Raw genomic sequence first — 20708 nt, 5'->3', positions numbered from 1 at the left:
CCACGCGGCCCTGACAAAAGTCACATCTGAGTCACGTCAACAACAAAACACGTCACGTCAGCCTGATTCTCTGAGCAGAGCCACGAGTGACTGTCTGACATTAGCACCCGTTCTCTCAACTGGTCTTTTGTAGGCCGGCGTATCGGGGCATCGCACAACACGAGTTTGAACTGTCAGTCAGGGTCTATAAATAGTGTGATTCTAAAATTAGACATCCATCCGTCCACCCGTCCACCCATCCATCCATCCATCCATCCATCAGCTCGTTTAAAAGAGGCCAAACTAACATTACTGTAGTGCTGGACGGTATGGCCAAAAATATGATTTTCAAATCAGTTGATACTGATAATTATTCTGATAAATCTTCTCCATGGTCAGAAAACACTTTATAAATCTAAATTAAAACATTCAAAGCAATCATATGCTATGTCTCTATATGTTAACTGTGTTTGCAAAGTGCATAAACATTATAATTCATATTAAACCTTATTAACGTTATTCTGCTATTGAAGAAAATGATATTGCGATGTACAGTATATATTTTTTTTATTAAATCTGGCTCTTAACATTAACATAGAATTATTCAGGCTTACATGTACCTTTCCCTCAGCACACGCTGTAATTTACACAGAGGTGTGTCTCTCTTGAGATTCACCAGCCTTTTAGATTTAAGTCTTTAAAATAGTTTATGCAAGTTCAGTCAGCATCCCTTCTCATTTGGGAAATAGTTGTTAAGAGCATCATTCCTGCAGTTTTCTTTTTCTTCTGTGTGTGTGTGTGTGTGTGTGTGTGTGTGTGTGTGGCACATGAGGTGAACGTCTGAACGCTTCTGAAGGGATAAACAGTTGGGTTGTCTTTTGTGTACTGTATGCATATACGTGTATGTGTAGATAGATAGATAGATAGATAGATAGATAGATAGATAGATAGAAAGATAGATAATCCAGGAAATCTATATGTGTATATATAGATAGATAATCCAGGAAATCTATATGTATATAATCTGTGTGCGGAGATGAGCTCACATGCTGTTTTCTGTGCCTGACTCTCCAAACAGTGGCCTTGTGTGTCTTGGCAGACATTTGCACTTGTTTGATATTTGATTGTTTGTTGAATCTCTTTGTGACGTCGACCTTGATCTGGACTCTTTTTGGATATGAATATTCTCTCTCTTTTGCTGCAAATGAATTTACTGTGCAAGACATGAAATCTGTAGATGTCATAGAAATGAATAATTAAAGGGCGATTTCACCCATTTTTTCCCCACTTGGTCAAATGAAGAATAAACTTAAATCATTACGCTGCTGCTGTGTTTGTTTAATTCACATTCTATTACAGAGTCAGATTAAATTTCACCGTTTTTTTTTTTTTTTTTTTTTCCAGATCTTTTACTTATTAAACTTGACAGAAACACAGTAAGTGGGCGTAGGGCAGTGTGGGGCTTTTATTTTCTTTTGAAGGAAGTGACTTTGACGTTGACTTTTTTGGTCAATTTTCAATCCCAACGCCCTCTGTTGTTGTTTGAATGAAACACGCGTCTCAGATCCACTGTCTTATGATCGAATAACACATTTATCTTTATTATTTACACTTATCTTTAAGTGGCCCTTTAATAACAAACGCCTGTCATATACTAAGTTAGAGGAAAACCAGGGTGTCAGTCATGTTTTGTCATCTATGTGAAACTCCAGTGAACTCCTTGGCACATTTTCCAAAAGCAAACTAGTTGTGTTAGTGTGTTTTTTCTCATGCACACTGATATGAATAATATGCACAGCATAAATTGGGGTTACCTCCCTGAGACGTGGCTTGATAAGTGCTGCCAATTTACTGCACACTGCCTACTGTGCTCTTTTGAAGTCTCCTGTTACCCGTGCAAATCAGCGGAACGATGTGCTGCTTGTGTAGTTTGTACAGATAAAACAATTCTACTTTCAACAGAAAGTGGAATTATGCAGAAATCTGTCTTCCACTTAGTTACAGAGCCAACTACAAAATGCTGCTGCTGCTGCTGCTGCTGCTTTATGGACAACTTAATTTCTTATTGGCTAAAACCCTCAGGTTCCTCACTTTCTCCAGAGTATAATATAGAGCCTGTGGCGCTCAAACCAAACACTGTGAAGCCAACGGCTCGACAGATCCAGATCGCATCTGGATTTAGTGTCGGTAAAAGTGTGTGTTCTCTTTCTTTGTGGTCCAAGTTTCAACCTTTTTTCCCTCCATAAGATAAATGTGAGTAACCCAGTCGGTTTAACGTTACTGATCCATACAATGCACATGTCCTTGAACTTTCTCTTCCTGTTGTGACGGTTGCCAGTGCTTAAACATGTTATTTATATCATATGCATTATATTCAAGCACACATGAATAACAGAGCGACTCCTGTCATCACTTCCCATTGTCTTTTACAAAATTCCCCATGGCCGTGTCATTAGCTGCAGTCTCTGGGCCTCACACACACACACACACACACACAGATCCTCCCACAGGAACCTGCTGCTGCTCCTCTGTATCACCATTAGTGTTGTCTTCTGTAAAGAAGCCGCGAAGCCCCGGCACCTGCTCATGTCACCGCTGACTCTGGAGAGGTCAGAGCCAAGAGCTCTCCGTTTTTTTTTTTAAAAATGCAACAGAGATTCCATTATTTTGCGCACATAAAACTTCTAATGATCTATTATTGATGTTAAATGTGTTGATTTATTCATGGTCGTCTCCTTTTGTCCCTGCCTGGCTGTAGAGGAGACCTTTGGAGAAATGACACCGAGGCCGGTCTATGTCCCAGCTTCTCTGAGTGTGTGTTTCCCCCTCTCCTCTCTGTCAGGCCTCTGTGTGTGACTCTGGTGTTCAGCACTAAAGGTCAGCGGTACCTGCGCGTCGGGCTGGCTGTGCCTCTGTTTGGCTCGGTGGCCTTCCTGAGGAGGATGGTGGCAGATGAGGGGAAGATTTCTCCAGACCAGGTACATCAGGGATTTAATTTTTTTTTTTTTAAAAAGTCAGTGTGGACATTAACTTTATATAAAATGGACGTAGTCTTCCTCTTTAAAAGTAGGACGGAAGTTGCAGTGAGCCAAGAGGGAGTGATTCCACAAAAGAACTCCATTTATATGGAAGTCTAAGGGAAAATAAGTCAACTTTTCACTTGATTTATAACCTTTGAACAGACTTAATCACTTAAATTATGTTCCCATTTAGAAGAAAATTGATGATAAATCACATTTTAACACACATGATGGGACATCAGTGTGATTGACAGCTGGTATTGTCCAGTAGATGCTATATCTGATATCTGTCACATCTGTGAACGTCCTCTTGCAAAAACTGACACAGTGTCGTCAATTTGCGAGTGATGCACGACATTATTGGCACAATATCTGCAGACATTGGCTTTAAAATGAATAATCGGATATTGGCAAACGCGGCAATATCCACCAATATGACTGCTAAATAAAAGGCTGCTACCTCTTTGACTTCAATGCTAGCGCCCTGTACAGCTATTGTTTTTTATGCTTTTTTATTTTGCCCTATGAAGAAATGTTATATCCACATCTTTTGCGACATGAGTATGAAAATATTTTGTTAATTTCACTACAGAAGAGACTAAATGACCTCTGCAGACTCAAACACACCCGATATATCGGCCAGAAGTCCAATATTGTGCATCCCTATAATCACACATCTCTAGACATTAAAAAGGAAGACGACGACCATTTCTCTATGCCGTCCATGGTTTGGATCCAGTTTCCATTTCATCCAACTGTGGTTATTTGGCATCATTTAAAACAGTAGTTTAGAAAACATTTATGCACAGAATTGGCAAGAGCTTGGCTCTGCTTTTAAATATGTACAATGAATCTAGAGTTACATTTTAGCAAGTTATGTCTTGTTTTGACTGTTCTTGGTGTGTCATTGAACTGAATTTCATCTCTCAGCTACAATATGTATGATTTGTGAGAATAAAAGTGGGATTAATACGACTCAAAGTTTACTGTCACACCTTAACATGATTTGTAATGGCACTGTAATAGGGAGACTAATGTGTGTGTGTGTGTGTGTGTGTGTGTGTGTGTGTTGCTCTTCAGGTGATCCTGACAGAGGTTTACTCCACAGGCTTTCAGCGTTCCTTCTTCGACGATGACGACCTAACCAGCGTCGCTGAGAACGACGTCATCTACGCCTTCCAGGCTCCGCCCGTCTACATCAGAGGAGGCTCTGCACGAATCTCAGGTAGCTGAATTCAAAGAGTCTTTATTGTACTTCATTAACGTTTGCCCTCCTCCTTTAATATGGATGTATGTGAGCAAACAAATATAGTTTAATAACTTACTTTGCTTAATGAAAACCTCAGGGAGGAGACCTGACAGCATGGGGCTTTGTTAGAGCACATTTAGAAGTGTATGACTTCACATGGAGCTCAGTGAATGTTCTCTTCCCCGTGCAGAATTCTCTTAAAACTCAGATTTACGTCTTCATCTCTTGGGTTTCTCAGGTAGTGATGTAAAATGTGACTTGTGCTGCACTTGAGTGTAGGGTATTCCCTTGTTCTTTACTTTGTGCTGTCAGCAAATAGGCTGTGCTGTGTTGTCCCCTCTCACTCGGCTGTGTAATGCTGTGGTTCGATCTGAGAAATGTGACTTTTAGTGCTTCGATTTATGTTGCTCAATAGCTCCACAAAGTGGTGCTGCACCCACCACCGCCCTCTCACTACAACAGTCTGACCGCTCTGCCCGCTGGCTCCCTCTCCCTCTCTCTTTTTGGCCTTTGATGATACACACATTAAAATCTTTAAAAGGAACATTCAGTGTGTTTACATGCATGCTAAAAGTCCAATTTTAGACAATCATTCAGTTTTCTTAATGTCATGTAATCAAGCTAGACTTAGTCGGACTAACGTATCTTGATAAAGCGATTCATAGTCCGATTACTCCTGCATGTATACTCTTAGTCGGACTGGAGTCAGACTAACCCCTAGTTTTTGACCCAGAAGTAGGAGGAGGCGACGTATGAACTGCAGTACTGTTGCTGGAAATGACATGTCTCTATTTAGACAACACAGCAATCTCAAGAAACATGCTCCATCTAATTTGTATCACTATTAAAATGAACAGCAGGTACCAAACATAAAGAATCGCAGCACCATCCATCTCACCGTTTACTCTTTGTTTTTCTGTGACGTAAACGCAGGTACAGCGTCACCTGTGGAGGCGGAGTCACAGCCAATAATCGGATTTGTCCTCCGTATGTATAGAGGGGAGTTGTCCAGTTGCCTGTCTTAGTCAGACTATGGCCTTAGCTCGACTAAACTGTGCATGTAAACATACTGAGTGACTTTTTAATACGTACAAATATCTTAATATAATAAGTACCTTCTCACATCTCAATACCATATTTCACTAAGGCTGAAAAACCAAGGAGAAGTTTGCATGAAACGTGTCAGAAGTGGATTCTGTTGGTAAATATAACCCAGCACGCACTGCAGGACTTCCCAGTTGTATCTTTATCATAATTACAATTTTAGCTTCTCACGAATGTCTGATATTAGAAATCGGGTGTGCCGCCAACAATGATTCACTGAACAACTGCCTGTGTCTGACTCTGTGCTTGTGTGTCTGCACCACACAGCTCCATTTTTAATGGTACAGTGAAAGACAGATAAACAACACATAACTTAGCAAAGTAATGTAGAAAAACTCTGTTTCTGTCGCTCTCTGTGTAACTAGGGAGAAAAAGCAGAGTCATAGAGACCTGAAGTCCACAGTGGGTGATAGATGTGAAGGTCAACACTCCTTTTACTTGGAATGGAAATGTATATCTCTGTTACCTAAGTGAAAAAATATCCCCACCAGCTTCCAGTAAATTTACTTACATACTAGTCAATTAAAATCTTTTATTTTTTACTTCACTACGATAAAATGTAACTTGAGCTGGAGCACATAAATACGTAGTCTCTGCCTCACAAAATCAGTGGCACCATAAAACTCTTTATGTTTCTCCTGCTACAGTTAATATATTTCAAAGTTCCTTAAATATCCTTAAGTTAGAAAAGTAGAAATGTAACCGTTACATAGGAGAAAGAATAACATTTAAACTACACATCTAATTAAGACTAAACTGGCATTTTTATGTGCAGTAAACTGAGAGAGAACTGTGTTTGTAGGAGCTGCAGAGAATGTAGTGAAGTCTGAGGGCAACCTTGTTTTATTATACTCCAAACTCACGTGATTGAATGAAGTGCATTCTTTCAGGGAATTTTAAGGTCAACATTTTTCACAGTCCTAACATACTGTCGATTTAAGTTCTTTTGGAGTGTTGGCACTTGGTAAAGAGATGCTCGGTGTTTGCGATGAAGGAAAAACATGACATGCGTTGATTTAAAAAAACACTCAGCATTTCATTCTTTCCCTGGAATGTCAGTTTTATAAAAAAGAAAGAAAGAAGAAACATAGACGGGTTTCTGTCGCATTTGCACTTGCTGTTGTTCTCTGGGTTTTTTTAAGTTTGCTGTCAAATTTTGATTTATGGCCTTTAACTGTTGCCGTTTGTTAAAATCCCTGAAAAAAATATCTCTTCTGACTTTGTCACCAAACGGTAAAATGTGTTTCTGACCAACTTTGAATGGGTAAAATCCACGAGTGTTTTAAAAAAAAAAATAAGGTAACTCTTGCCTTTTTTCTTTGTTGATGCCGCTGAGTCTTTGGTACTTGATGCTGACAACATGAACGTGATCAGGTACAGCTGCTAACTAACTAAGGGTCACAGGAGTTCAGAGGTCACAGAGGTGTTGTTAATAAAATAGCTGAATACATTTGAAAAGTGGACCAAACCTCACAACCTGAGAGCAGACAAAGGACTGCAGGTCGGGAGCCAGGGTCCTAATGTCACACACACACACACACACACACACACACACACACACACACACATATTCACTTTATTGGGCGTCAAAGTCTGTGAATGTTGATGAAGATGAGAAACTCTACATTTGCGTCACACGGTCTTTAATCCTTAGATCACAGAGTATTTAAGCTGCTTTTTTTTTTTATTACTATGTTAAAACATACATTTTATACAGAGGCTTTAACACTGGCTTATATCCTTATATTCTTTTTTCTCCTTTCATTTTCACCAACTATATAACACCTGAGCAAAAAAGTACTCAAAATGTTGAATTTCTGAAATTTGGAAATACGTCACTATTCAAAGTTCATTGAGCTTGTTTTTTTGTTGTTATTTTACAAAAATAAAAGAAAAACAGGTCTATTTTGCGACTTCTGCACAATTTCCCTTACTTTATAATTATGAAAAAAGTGTGTTAAAAAATGAATCCCATGCGACATATGAACATAAGGAGTAGTGTTTCTGTGATCTGTGATCAGAGAGACGAGGGTTAAAGACGCCACACGGTCTCACTCTTCAGACTCGTGTTTTACATTCTCACTCCATGAACTCATGTGTGAGAAATGCTTTATTTTGCCGTATTTAGAAACAAATATGCTTCAGTCAATACGATATGTTTTTGTTCAAAGCTGAGCACGCTGCTAACAGGAAGGGGAGGAGGGAGGAGGGAGGATGATGTGTGTTATTGTAGCTGTGGTTAGAGAAGATGCCTTCAGGGGCAGAGGTGTTTAATTATAGGCTTTCACAGAGTCTGGCTATGTTTAGTCTGGCGCACCCTGTGTATCTGTGTGACAGTGAAACCTGGGGTGCAGAGGAATGATGCGTTCACAGGCGTCCTGCGGTGTCTTGGAATTAGTTACGGGCTCTTTGATAGTAGGAGGTTATATCAACAGGTATGTAGGGAAAACAAACGCGACCTTTAGTGTGGCGTGTAAATGAGTGTATGGTACACGTCTTTAAATGGTTGCCGTGTTTCCCCTAAAGCTGCAGGATCCCGAGAAAAAGAGTTAAATGTTGAGTTGCATCCTTAGCTCCTCTCATCAGATGAGCACAGACGGACACACAGACGACCTGAGGAAATCTCTCTATCTGCTGATACCGACGCTCATTTAATTCAGTTGAATTCATAGCAACTGAAGGGACATGAAATGTGCTGTGATTGGCCTACTGTGATGAGACATCATTAAAACAGAGACTTTACTGGTCCGTGGGGGAAAAAGATCACTCGCTTTACATGATGCCAAACGGTTAGAGAATTCTGCTCACTGTTCCTTTAAGTTGAGGGCTTCAGAGGGGTCGATCACAGTGGTCTATAGTTACTAATGCGCTGCCAGGACTTCCCACTCTGCTGGCAGCACCACACATATCACCATCCTTAAGTTACTTTTTTATTGGAGGTTTTTGTGTTTTTTAAATAAAAAAAAATCAGATATTTGGGGCCTGACGTTTGGATGTCTGGGATGTGTTTTATTTGATTTCAAAAAACAGTTGATGTAGTGGTATACAAATGTTTTATTCTGACACGCTTCATCGCTGATAAAGCAAAAGCCATTGCAGCTTCTTTTCCTCTGTTTCTGTTGCTTTGTGGTCAGCCCTTCACAGCAATAAGGGAAATGCTGTGTTGTACTGTAAGTGCCTTTTTTAGTGTAGCTGTGGGAAGTGTTCAACATGAAACACACTCCACACCACCACCATCGCTCCTCTTGAACACGAGGTAAAAGAGAGAGAGAGAGAGAAAACATTTTATGACATGTGCACTGTGATTTAATGAGCGATGTGAAGGAGGTCTCTTGAATCTTAAATCTTTGTGGGACAGGCCACGAGGTGACCTTTGCATTTTTACTGCTGTTACACGAGGCATTCAAAAGAAAGATTTTCCTCCATAAATCATTGCAATAGTCGGCAGAGGGCCCTGATCATGTAAATTAGGGCTCACAATTTAAGCAAGTTTTATCACTCACTCCATTAGAATGACATTCATAAATGTAAAGCTGTGCATACTTATCATTACTCTCATGATAACCCCTGGGGTCAAGACACGGGGTCAAGACCCTGCAAGTGGACTTTTAAAATGAAAGACTTTGATTAGTTTTCAATGAGACTTTCTCTTCGTACGCAGCACATTTTAATGTCCTCACAAAAAAAGCCTCTTTTATGCTTTTCTCTGGATTTTTTTATCCTGGGTGATTCTACAAAAAAGGCGATTAATACCGCTCCCATTTTCAGCGCTTGTGTGTGAAAATGTGACGTCACAAACCTATTGAAATAAAAATGAGTTGCAGGAGGAAGCAGCACAATCCTTGACGACTGTCTTTTACTTTAATCCCTCAGTCAAACTCTACAGTGAGTGAATTATGTTGCTATTAGGACGAAGTAACATGAAATCAAGGTTGTTATAGTTCATGAAAACCAACGAAAATTAAAATAACATTTTCGTTAACTGAAATAAAAATAAAAACTAGTTAAAAAAAACCTGATAACTGACTGAAACTGAATTGTGCGTTTATAAAAATAACAAAAACTAATTAAAATTGTTATTTTTCGTCTTTGTTACATTAATTTCATACATAATCCTTTTGGGTTCATATGAAGTGTAATTATTTTTTCAGTAGTTATTATTACCTTTTTGAATCTTGCACCTGGCAAATACTGCATATTACAAAAAATAAAAACTAGCAAACCTGCTCTAAAAACTACTTAAAACTAACAAAATAAAACTAAAACTAATGATTATTATAACTATTATTATAACCTTGGATGAAATTCAAAAAAGAAAATGTAATGCCAAGTAAACACCTTTCACCAATGTGAATGAGCCACGTGGCTCTTTTTAGGAATATCTCATTTAAAGGCACTTAGTCATTGAATTTCCTTGATTCCAAGTTTACAGTGAAATATGTGTGGCACCAACATATAAGTAAGAAGGTATTTAGTTGAGTATTTTAGTAGTTTTATGATTTTCAAAGACAAAACCCATGTAAAACATAAAAGAAGCTGTTGACGTGTACAGTACCTGGTGTGAGCGCCGCTGTCAAACACACCCGCTGTGAAAGCAGCCTTAGCCTTGCACCAGAAATGAGGCTTTAATTTCCATCATTGCCAAACATGAAGCAGATGAAGAGGATATTAGAGTGTTTACCCAGGTTCTGCATTCCCACTGCTGCCGACCTCAGAGCCAGAGCCAAAAAAAAACAAAAACCCACCTGCATTGCAGAGTAATTTGAGTGAATGCTGATTGAACATATTCCCACTGGTCAAAAATCCATTGAAACACAGGATTGAACATGTTTTTTGATGAGGTGGAATGGATTACAAGAGGAGGAATGTGCTAATGCAGTGGGTTTGCAGACGATCTCAGAAGAACAGCGTGAGCAGCAGTGGCATTTGCGACGTCAGTGATGAATCGTGTGGTGTCGAGTGTAAACGGTGAGTGTTTAATGAAAAGTTTGGTGAAAGCACGGCCGCCGCTGCAGCCGCCGCCGCTGCGCTCAATCAACAGCTTCTCCTCTGTGTGTGTGTGAGTCTCATTTACCCTGTGATTTATCACCGTCAACTTCTGAGGCGCTCACCTGTGCTGCTAAGCCCAGACGTCGTCGTCTGCGTGACAAGGCAGCGTCTGCGATGACATCACTTCATACCAGGGTCTGAGTTTTCCACTCAGTCAGTGAGTGAGTCAGTCACACTCCTCTGTGTTAGTAGTGATAAGAGTGTTGAGAGCGGTGCTGCCCGGCTCCCCACCAGGACAGGATGTGGAGCAGAAGCGGGATCAGATAAAGCCTCCTGCTGAGAGTGCAGGCAGCCATTGGTCCATCTGCTCTCCCCCAGTGAATCACGCCTCCCCAAATAGAAAAAGCTGCTGTCTCGCCACTTTATATATCCTTATTCTCCTCGGCACTCCTTGTTCAAGGTGTGAAGTCTGATGATTACATTTCATTTTTCTGTATTTTTGAAATCAGCTCCTTTTGAAGGGGAAAAATGTGAAATATCATGCTGTAAGCTATAAATGTGAGAGTAAGCTGTTTTCCCGACCAAATGTGGGATTGGTGCTTTGATTAGCATCAGCACCATTGTGATCTTATCTTGTCTTTTTTTTCTTCTTCTCTCCTCTTCCTCTGCCATTAATTTCTCCATCCAGTTTAGCAATTCAGCTTTATATCATGACTTTGCATCCATACTAACAAGCTTAAAAATATCTGCTCTTACCTCACCGTCAGTCAAAAAACTTTCTTTTGCTTTTTATGCTTTTGTGGAGTTTCTCTTAGAGTTGCTTCTTGTATTAAGCTGGCGACAAACTACACAACTGTCAGAGTCGTTACCGATTTTTAAAAGACTTTAAAAGAGTTCTCACTAACCGACTGGTTTCAGCAGATTTGTTTCCTGTTGTCTTCATCCTCTGACGCTATTTCCTCTCTCCCACCCACTCTTTGTCATTGGGTTGAGCATAAGTAACTATTCCCCAAGCTAGGAGTCCGGAAGTTTTCACTACAATAGAGGATCTTGAGAGAAATCTCAGGAAAGTGGAAGAAGAGACGGCTTCTAACTATATCACGTACAAGAAACAACTTAATTTCGGGGGAAAGAGCACCCCATGGTTTGGGCTTAGGCATGGAGAAGAAGTGAGGTTAGGGTTAGGGCCAAGATGACCTGGTAAGGCCATAACATGGTTTTCTATAGACTTTTGTGGAAAATCAATCAAAGCAGGTTGTGGAAGTTCATATTTTTTATGATCTGTTAATTCACTGGCCTTAAAAAAATAACCTATATTAATGCATGAATAATCTTACATGTCGTTTTCATTCACAGTAGAGCTGCAAATAATGTTTATTCTCACAATTGGTTCATCTGTTGATTATTTTCTCCATTAATCGAGTACTTGTTTGGTCAGAAAATGTTGAAAAATGTCCACAAACCAAAGTCATTAAATTGTTAGGATTTCTTTGTTATATGGAGCAAAGAAAGCTAAAAACTCAAACCCAGAGTTGATTAATCAACTAATTGTTTCAGCCCTAATTCACAGTTGATAGTCGAGTTGTGGCTGATGTGGGTAACATTGTTTCCAAAGGTCTTCAGTCAGGTGACAGGCTTATCCAGAGCAGAATTGATGTGTGTTCAAATGAAAACAGAGTGGTGTGATTGAAGCCTAACTGTCTCCTAACGTCTCCTCCCTCCTCTGTCAGGGTACCATCACAGCCTGCCGTCGTCTCCGTACTCCACCGGCTATGAAGGACAGAGATTAACGTCATCTGGTACACTGTCATCGGAGTTCCTCAACCACGGCGTCCCAGTCAAGATCCTGCTGTTGGTGTGCAACGCTGCAGGAACAGGTCAACAGGCTGTGAGGTAAATCTCCCCTAAATCTGTCTCGCTCCGTCGCTAAAACCCCCAACCCCTCAGTTTGTCCATCGATGGACTCGCTTTGACCCATGTCTGCAGTTGGTGATGTCCAGTTTACAAGCTTACTACCTGTTTCAACCTCATCTTCAACTTTCAACTTCATTGTCCCCAAGGGAAGAATTTGAGCAGAAAATCTACTGTAAAAACGAAAAAGAAGCAAAAATATAAATAAAACATTAGGGACCAAGGGACACTTCATTAACCAGCTCTCTCCTGTTGTTTTATTCATTTTGATTTGGAGCACTCTTGCCCTTTGCAGCAGCTGCGTGGAGTTTGCATGTTCTCCCCGTGTGTGCGTGGGTTTTCGCCAGGTTCTCCGGTTTCCTCCCGCAGTCCGAAGACATGCAGATTTGGGGATTAAGTGAATTGGACACTCTAAATTGACCATGAGGTGACTGGTTGTTTGTCTCTATGTGTCCCTGTGATGGACCAGGCTTTACTCCGCCTATCGCCCTATGTCAGCTGAGATTGGCACCAGCGCCCCCCGTGATCCTCATGTGGAGGATAAAGCGGTAGCAGATGGATGGATTTTAATTTGGGAAGCTGAACCACTCCAAATGTCATGATGAATATGATTTAAAATCCTCAAGTTAACCTGTAGTTGTATCAAGTTAATGAATGTGCACATGTGAATGAATGAATGCTCCATAATCAAGGACACCAGGGACAAAACTCTCCCTTCATAAAGGTAATGTATGCACTTAAAACAAGCATGATATTATACATATTATGTTTGTGCTTTGTAATTGTTGTCATTTTTACTTGACTAGAAACCAGGAGTTTTTGAGTGTCTGGTCGCCAGTTACTGTGCCAAATAATAATCTTATAAAAGTGAAGAAAAAAGCTATTCTAGCGTCATAGCTTTACACAGTATGTCTGAAGCCATTAGTGGTAAATTGAGGACGTGTTCAAGTCAAACTTATTTGATACAGTGTGACTTGTTCTCCCCGTGTGTGGAGGTTTTCTCCAGGTTCTCAGGTTTCCTCGCAGAAGTTAATTGGACACTCTAAACTACACTCTATTTGTCTCTGTGTGGTCCTGGTGACCCCGCGTCCCTCATGTGGAGGATAAAGCGATAGACAATGAGGGACACAGGCTAACTTTGGATAAGAGAAAATATGCCATTACCTTTGACATTGGGCCATCACAAAATTTGGAATGATAAATCTGCCTCAGGGTTATCAAGTCTCAGCGTTAGTGGTTTTTCTTTGCGTTATTATTAACCGCCTTTGATTTATTGTGAGTTCTTGCCCGGCTTTGCTCTGGTGGAGCACGTCAAGGTCATGTTAGCCCCCTCCCCCGTCAGAGAGAGGACTTTGTATCTCACTCCGTTTCAAATCACACTGAAGAATGTGACATTTGGTACACTACAGAGATTCATTAGATGCCCGTCTCCCTGGCAGAGTCCAGAGAGATCAATATAGAGTTCCCCCATCACAGCTGTGAGAGTCCAATCCCCTCCACGAGAGTCTGCGTCACACTTTCTCCTTCAAACTGCTCTGTGTCTCTGATGGAACCACCAAACTATCTCAGTCTCATCAGCCGCCAGTCTGTGCTGGGATAATGACGTTGCAGTCACATATTCTGTTCTCGCTCTGGTTCTCTGCAGAGCGGCATCACGGCGGCGTTCCTGGAAGAAAAAAAAATCAGCAATGTGTGATATTGCTCAACGTTATTGGTTTATTTAAAGTACCAAAGTGTCAGATGCTGCAGCAGAGGATGGGACTTCACATTTCATGTGTGAACGCTTATTTTGCATTTTGCAGCTGAGTCAGTGACATTTCATGTTTGTGTTGCATCCTCACGCTGACGCTCGTGTCTGTGGAGGAGGGTGAAAAACCCAGCACATCATATATTTCGCTCCGTCATCCTGTTAAAAATCTGTTTTTGAAAAGATTTACAATTAGAAAATGGAGAATTTGTTTGTTCGCAACGGAGCTTCCTTTTTTCTCATGCTCAGACATTCGCCACATTATGGTTCCCATCCTCTACAGTCACTGACTTAATCTGAATCTTAAGAGAATATCATGAAATACAATTAAGATTACATATCCGTGTGTGTGTGTGTCTCCTTATACACACGCACATACCCACATGATCTCATCCTAATAAATCTCCAGCATGAGATGAAGGTTGCCCTCAATTAAATGCGTATTGTAATAAATGTGTTATGTGATCCGTCATTTGAAAAGGTGCTTATTATCTCGACCCCCCCACTTCAGTGGAAACGCTGTAATGAGAATTCTCCTCTAATGCCTATAATGTTAATAAATAATTATTTGCACCACAATAGAACGTGATAAGGAGACACACAGGAGCTCACTGTGTGGCCGAGGCCACTGTGTGATGTCCTTTTTAAAAAGTCATTTCCTGTGTCCTCTGTTTAAGGTTTGGACCGCCGTTCCTAATGAGGGAGGACCGGTCAATTTCCTGGGACCAGCTGCAGCAGAGCATCCTCAGCAAACTTTATTACCTGATGATCAATGGCGCTCAGGCACAGGTACTGAACTTGCTTACTCATAATAAAGTCATCATTTATTCTGTGTCTTCTCGTACTCTCTTCTTCAACGGAATGTCGATGCACAGCACCGGGGGGAGCTGGGAGAGATTCCCGACATCCGTCCTCAGTTATCAGTTATCCGACGTGGTCTCCGTTCCGTCCTGAGGACGAGTTGCTTTCATGCATTTTCAGGAATGAGGCCACACGTTGTGTTTTCAAACCACCTCCAAATGTTGTTGTGTCTGTGATCGGATCTGAGAACGTGATCACTCAACTCAGGACAGATGTTAAAACCGGATCTGAACTGGATCTAATGGCGCTTTTTTTTTTCTATTATACAGTTCTAGTTCTACTCACCTCTACTCGAGTCGTCATAGCACGACTGCGCGAAACTGCCGTGACGTTGTTTAATATGCGACGCAAACGAGTGCCGAGCAGTTATTTTCAGTTTAACTGAATCATTAGAATCAGGTAATTAAAAAGATTTGTTTAGTACTTCCTGCATGACCGCAGCACAGACTCTGGTAAATATTGAGATTTTAGACATTTCCTTGTTAAATATTGGAGATTAACGCATGTATTCAAGATTTCGAAGTCTTTTTAACTGATCTAGAGTTCGGACGTCGCGTTCATGACTCTCCAGTGACGACACTCTCTGACCAATCGGTGGCCGGCAGTCTGTCAGCGTGACATTTTAGTATCACCTCAGCTCACTTGGAACTTCATCAGAGCAGGTACTAAAAAAAACCTGGTCCCAGGTTCTAACCCTCATGGAAAAGCAAAACAACTGAGTAGAGTCGAGCAGCGCAAGAACTGTATAATGGAAAATCGGCCAGGCTCTTTAACACAGCAGATGTGTCCTCCAATTCAAACATGGTGAGTCCACTGTTGATGGTCTGTTCCCTCCCACTCTCGACGATCCAAACAGAAGTTACTGCAACCATGACAGGAAATCCTGGACTAAAGTTTACTACACTAAGCAGGAACTCGATAGAAATGCATGAAGCTTATTATACATATTCAATGTCTGTGTTACCAGCTGGAAGTAGAAATGGGACATGTTTCCTTCCTGCCATGCCAACTGGTGCATCTGTTCCTAGACATGTTTATTGGCTTGGGACAATGCATGCCCACACACAGATGCCGTGTGGTACAGGTGCAGGGGACTGAAGCACCAGCTGGAGGCTGAGAGGAATGGGTTCACTCTCAAAGCGCACGCACACGCACACACACACACACACACACACACACACACACACACACACACACACACACACACACACACACACACACACACACACACACACACACACACACACACACACACACACACACACACACACACACACACACACACACACACACACACACACACAGGAGGACCACACCAGAGTAGGGTAAACTGATTTGGGACATTCTGTAGGAGCACATGTGGCTGATAAGTGCTGCCCACTGTGTGTCCACTACTGGTGTGTAATAAGGAGGGGTTAAATCACTATCAATAATTGGTGTGTGTGTGTAAGAATTACTAAATTCTGTTTTGTCCTTCATTGGCTTAACGATCCTCAGTGTGTGAGAATTGGTGACATGTAAAGATGAGACTGTAGTGAGCTATGGTGGCCTTCCTTCCATAAAGGATGTAAATACTCTCTCAAACTCTCTGCCATTTCCTCCTCCTCCTTCTTCTGCATCGGTTTATTTATGCGAGCACGGCGTCCATCTTTGTTTGCATGGGAAGCAGTCACTTTAAAACATGATGGTCACACTCCAGCTGTTACGTCCATATGGGCTGATGAAGAAACATGGCAGCACAAGTTGGCTGTCTCCATAAAGCAAGGCTCTTGCCCCCCCCCCCCCCCCCGACTTGAGAATCTGACTTGATTTTGAAAAAATATATAAGGGCATAAGGGAGTTTGTAACCCATTTTCAATACTTTAATCCTGAGAAAGCACAGACTACACGATCTAGTGAAGAGGCAGAGCTACACACTTGACGTTTAGTCATACCATTTCAAGGAGGAGATTCCAGGGATTTGAGATCTCACAGAAACTCACGTGATTTAACGTAACTTCAGAATATAAACAGATATGGAGGCGGGCTGTCGGAGTCTTGTATAAGATACGGTCCTAAACAAAAGTATGCGACATCTGTTGACTCGGTCTCCTTGCGTTCATTTGAATATGTGTCAAAGTCAAAACTGATTTTGAAGTTTCAGATTTGAACTTTCCTCCTCTAACCTATATGTGAATGTTGGCTAAAAGGTGACAGCCTCGCTGTGCTTGGCTTTGCTACTGAACATGACAGAGATGCCGACAGCATCATATTTTTAGATGCTTGCCTGCTCTGTGTCACTGTCAAATCAAATGTCATTTACACCATGGACGCCAGAGGCTCTGTTTTCCTCGCTTACTTCCACTTGCTCACTTGCTTGCCCGTAGCACGCTGTTAATGATGCAGCTAAGCAGATTTCTGATCAGCGTCGACCGTCACAGCTGCATTAAAGAGCCGCACGGGGTGCGGAGCACACTGGCGAGCAGCTTGATGCTCTCTCTCTCTCTCTCAGAGACTCGCAGAGAGAGAGGAGAGTCAGGTGCATCGTTTTCAGTGTCTCTGCTGGAGATCTGTTGTCTCTTTTGTGCTCCACGGTGTCAGGCATTTAATTAAACTTGTACAGCATAATCAGTTTGCTCTCAGGCAGGAATGGAGCAACGCTCGGAGCAGATGTTTGCTCTAAATCTTTCATCTCAACTGAATCTCGCGACAGCGAATTACGCTCACAAGTGGAGTCTAATATTAGCTCCAGCAGAGATTCAATAATGAAGCACTTTTTCCTCTGGCAGCCGTTGATTTGAGTCACCGGCTTGCTCGATGTTTACGACTTTAGCAACACAGTTTCGGATCAGTTTGTTACGTCACAAAGTTATTTGCGTTTCCATTGTCAAACATTGAGAAGGGAACAGGAAGAATCAGTCTGTAAGGTCCCAGCACTTTTTGTGCGACACTAGGGAAAAATGGCGGGGGTTTTCTGTGCAACCTCCAGCCTTCTCTCAAACAAAGCTTCTCCTTGTGGTAAAAACAATATGGAATGCTAGATGTCCTTCGTTGTTGTTTACTGTGTCATGTTCTTCTTCTTCTTCAGCTACACTGTGTAGCGCTGGTACGACGTCACGCTGTTTAAGGCAGTGACACAGCTGCACAAATAGTGACGTGATTTACATATCTGGCCCCCCCACACACACACACACACACACACACACACACGTGCGCCCCACGGTGGGAACGCTAGTCACGTGAGGGTGACCCGCTCCAAACTGCACTGCTCAGTGGGAACAAGACTTCAGACCAGGGGTCTGCAACCTGCGGCTCGGGAGCCACGATGCGTCACATCCTGTGTCTGCGTCAAGTGTGATTACTCAAAACCTCCCAAAAGAGTCTTGTTGTCCATCTTTGTATCCACATAATTATGCCAGCAGCATTTCTCAAGCATGGACTACATAAAAATCCCCTCCAAAAAATATATGGTTACTTTTTATTTATTATTTTATTCATTCTCCCCAAACAATGGCAGGACCCGAATAGATCTACATATTCTAGTGTTTTATTTCAAAGTAGGCCTACACATGTGTTTTTTCATCACTTCATAAGAGTGTGTTGTTTTCTTTTTGTAGTTCTTAAATGTCATAAATGCAACAGGCTATAGTTCTTTTGTTTATAGTATGTCTACATACAAAACTTTATACATGATATTATCTTCATTTTCTGGATCAAATGGGTTTTGCGGCTCCAGATTAAATTGATTTGTGTGGACATGGGACAACAATATTAATCCTAACAGTTGCAGACCCCTGCTTTAGACATATATACTACCCTCCAGCACAATAGTGGCATGAATAAAGCTTTGTCTTACCTGATCTTTGATTGAATCCCTGTGTAATCAGCGAATGTACATAAACACATACATATCATATATAGTATATATTGTATTATATATAAGTTTTGGAACTAACACACCGTGAATTTACTGGCCTTGAAATTTGCTTACACTGACAAATATAAAGCGTGCACACACACACACACACACAATGCTAAAACTCAGTATAATGAAGCACTGTGTTCTTTGCATGGACTGTAATTGGAGATCTTTTGCCTTGTCGGGCACAAACAATGCCACAGATATTCCCCCGACCCCACGCTGCCCTCGCTGAACATGGAAAGTGATTAACCTTGGTTGAAAGCAAGACTAAAGGTTTTCTCATGGGGAAACATGACAAACGCTGGAGCCGCCACCAAAGGCCTCGTGTTCACAGGACGCTGTGGCGGAACTTCACAGGCTCCCTCTTCCTCCTCTCAGCGGTCACACTGACGGAGGCGACGCTGATCAGACCTAAGACGCTCGTTTGTCCACCTTTTCTTCTCAGTCAGGGTTTACTGCACAAAATAATGTGGTCAACAGGGCAATTAGGAAAAATTTTTTTAATGAAAAATCGATTTCTCGTTTACTTCCACCGCTGCTTATCTTTGATGTCTTAGTGTCTCACCATTGGGTGGGTGGAGCAAAGGAGCCCGAGGTATGACTGGTAATGGCTGGCTGATCCGGGTGGCGTTGATGGAACTCTCTGATGAGGGTGTGGTCCAATACGTGCCTCGCAGGGACCCAGGACCTCTCCTCCGGACTGTAGCCCTTCCAGTCCACCAGGTATTGGAGCCCTCTACCACGCCGCCGGGACCGCAGGAGACGATGAACGGTGTAAGTGGGCCCCCCATCAATTAGGCGAGGAGGAGGTGGAGAAACAGGAACCAGAGCGTTCTCTAGTTCTGGTGTAAGCTTGGAGACATGGAAGGTGGGATGGACCCGCATGGACCTGGTGCGCATGAGCCTCCCTGCCACTGGATTTATGATCTTCTGAATCTCAAACGGTCCGACAATCCGAGGAGCCAGCTTCTTGGACTCCATCCTCAGAGGAAGATCACGGGTGGAGAGCCAGACCCTCTGTCCAGGCTGGTACTCGTGGGGGGGGACCCCTACGACGTCTGGTGCTGGGCTAGAGCTGGTGGGTGATTCAGGAACGGAGGCTTGCTTCAGGCAGACCTGGTGGCATGATGAGCTCCACCCCAGTATAGCCCCTGTGGACCAGTCAAGGTGCGGGTTGTGACGTCGGAGCCAGGGGAAGCCCAGAAGAAGACGATGATGAGGAGAGTGCAGGATGTGAAACTGTGCATTCTCGTGATGGTTGCCGGATAGCAGTATGTGGATGGGCACTGTCTGATGCGTGACTGTCCCCAGGGGGCGACCATCCAGGGCATTGGCGGGCACCGGAACAGGCAGGGGAACTCGACCGACACCTAGCTGATGTGCTAGAGCATCGTCGATGATGTTAATGTCTGAACCAGAGTCTATGAGGATGGCTAGGGTCTGAGAACCCTGGGGCAACAGCAGCCGTGCTTGACACAGGGGGCGCATGTTGGAGGAGGGTTTAGTTGTATGACTCACAAGGACCTCCTCCCTCACTGGTTAGTCCAACCCTTTTACTGGACACCTGGAGATGAAGTGACCAGCCTGACCACAGTAAAGGCAGAGGTTTGCCATGCGGCGTCTCTCTCTCTCTTCAGGGGTGAGACTGGCACAGCCCACCTGCTTTGGCTCAGGTTCAGAGTCTCTCGGAGGTTGGCTGACCAGGGAAGATGACGGCGTGGGCGTGGCTGGAAGACGGGTGGATAGGCGGCGTTCCACTCGCCCCTGCCGTCTCTCTCTCTGTCCACATTCTTACTGACTGATCCTTTCAGTTCAATAATCCCCTCTGGAAGGGGCAACCAGAACAAGTACAGCGGGAACAACTCGAGTGTCTTTCTGAAGATTTATTACTCACACACACAGATAGTGGAAGTCAGACAGCAGTTAGACAGTTAGGTTGTAAAACCG

General features: G+C 42.5%; 1 protein-coding gene across 2 annotated transcripts in view; it reads left to right on the top strand.

Annotated features, from left to right (window-relative positions):
• The window catches only part of usp43b (ubiquitin specific peptidase 43b), a 75706-nt gene that overhangs the window by 37744 nt on the left and 17254 nt on the right, over nt 1–20708 (top strand). For both annotated transcript variants that reach the window (XM_058653763.1, XM_058653764.1), the window contains exons 5-8: nt 2822–2957; nt 4080–4224; nt 12072–12234; nt 14677–14788. In XM_058653763.1, coding sequence (XP_058509746.1) covers nt 2822–2957; nt 4080–4224; nt 12072–12234; nt 14677–14788 — 556 coding nt within the window. The remainder of the gene's footprint in view (nt 1–2821; nt 2958–4079; nt 4225–12071; nt 12235–14676; nt 14789–20708) is intronic.

Source organism: Solea solea, chromosome 16 (genome assembly GCF_958295425.1).
Source record: "Solea solea chromosome 16, fSolSol10.1, whole genome shotgun sequence".
NCBI lineage: Eukaryota > Metazoa > Chordata > Actinopteri > Pleuronectiformes > Soleidae > Solea > Solea solea.
The sequence above is the reverse complement of the archived record's forward strand: the minus strand, read 5'-3'. Positions and strand labels throughout refer to the sequence as shown.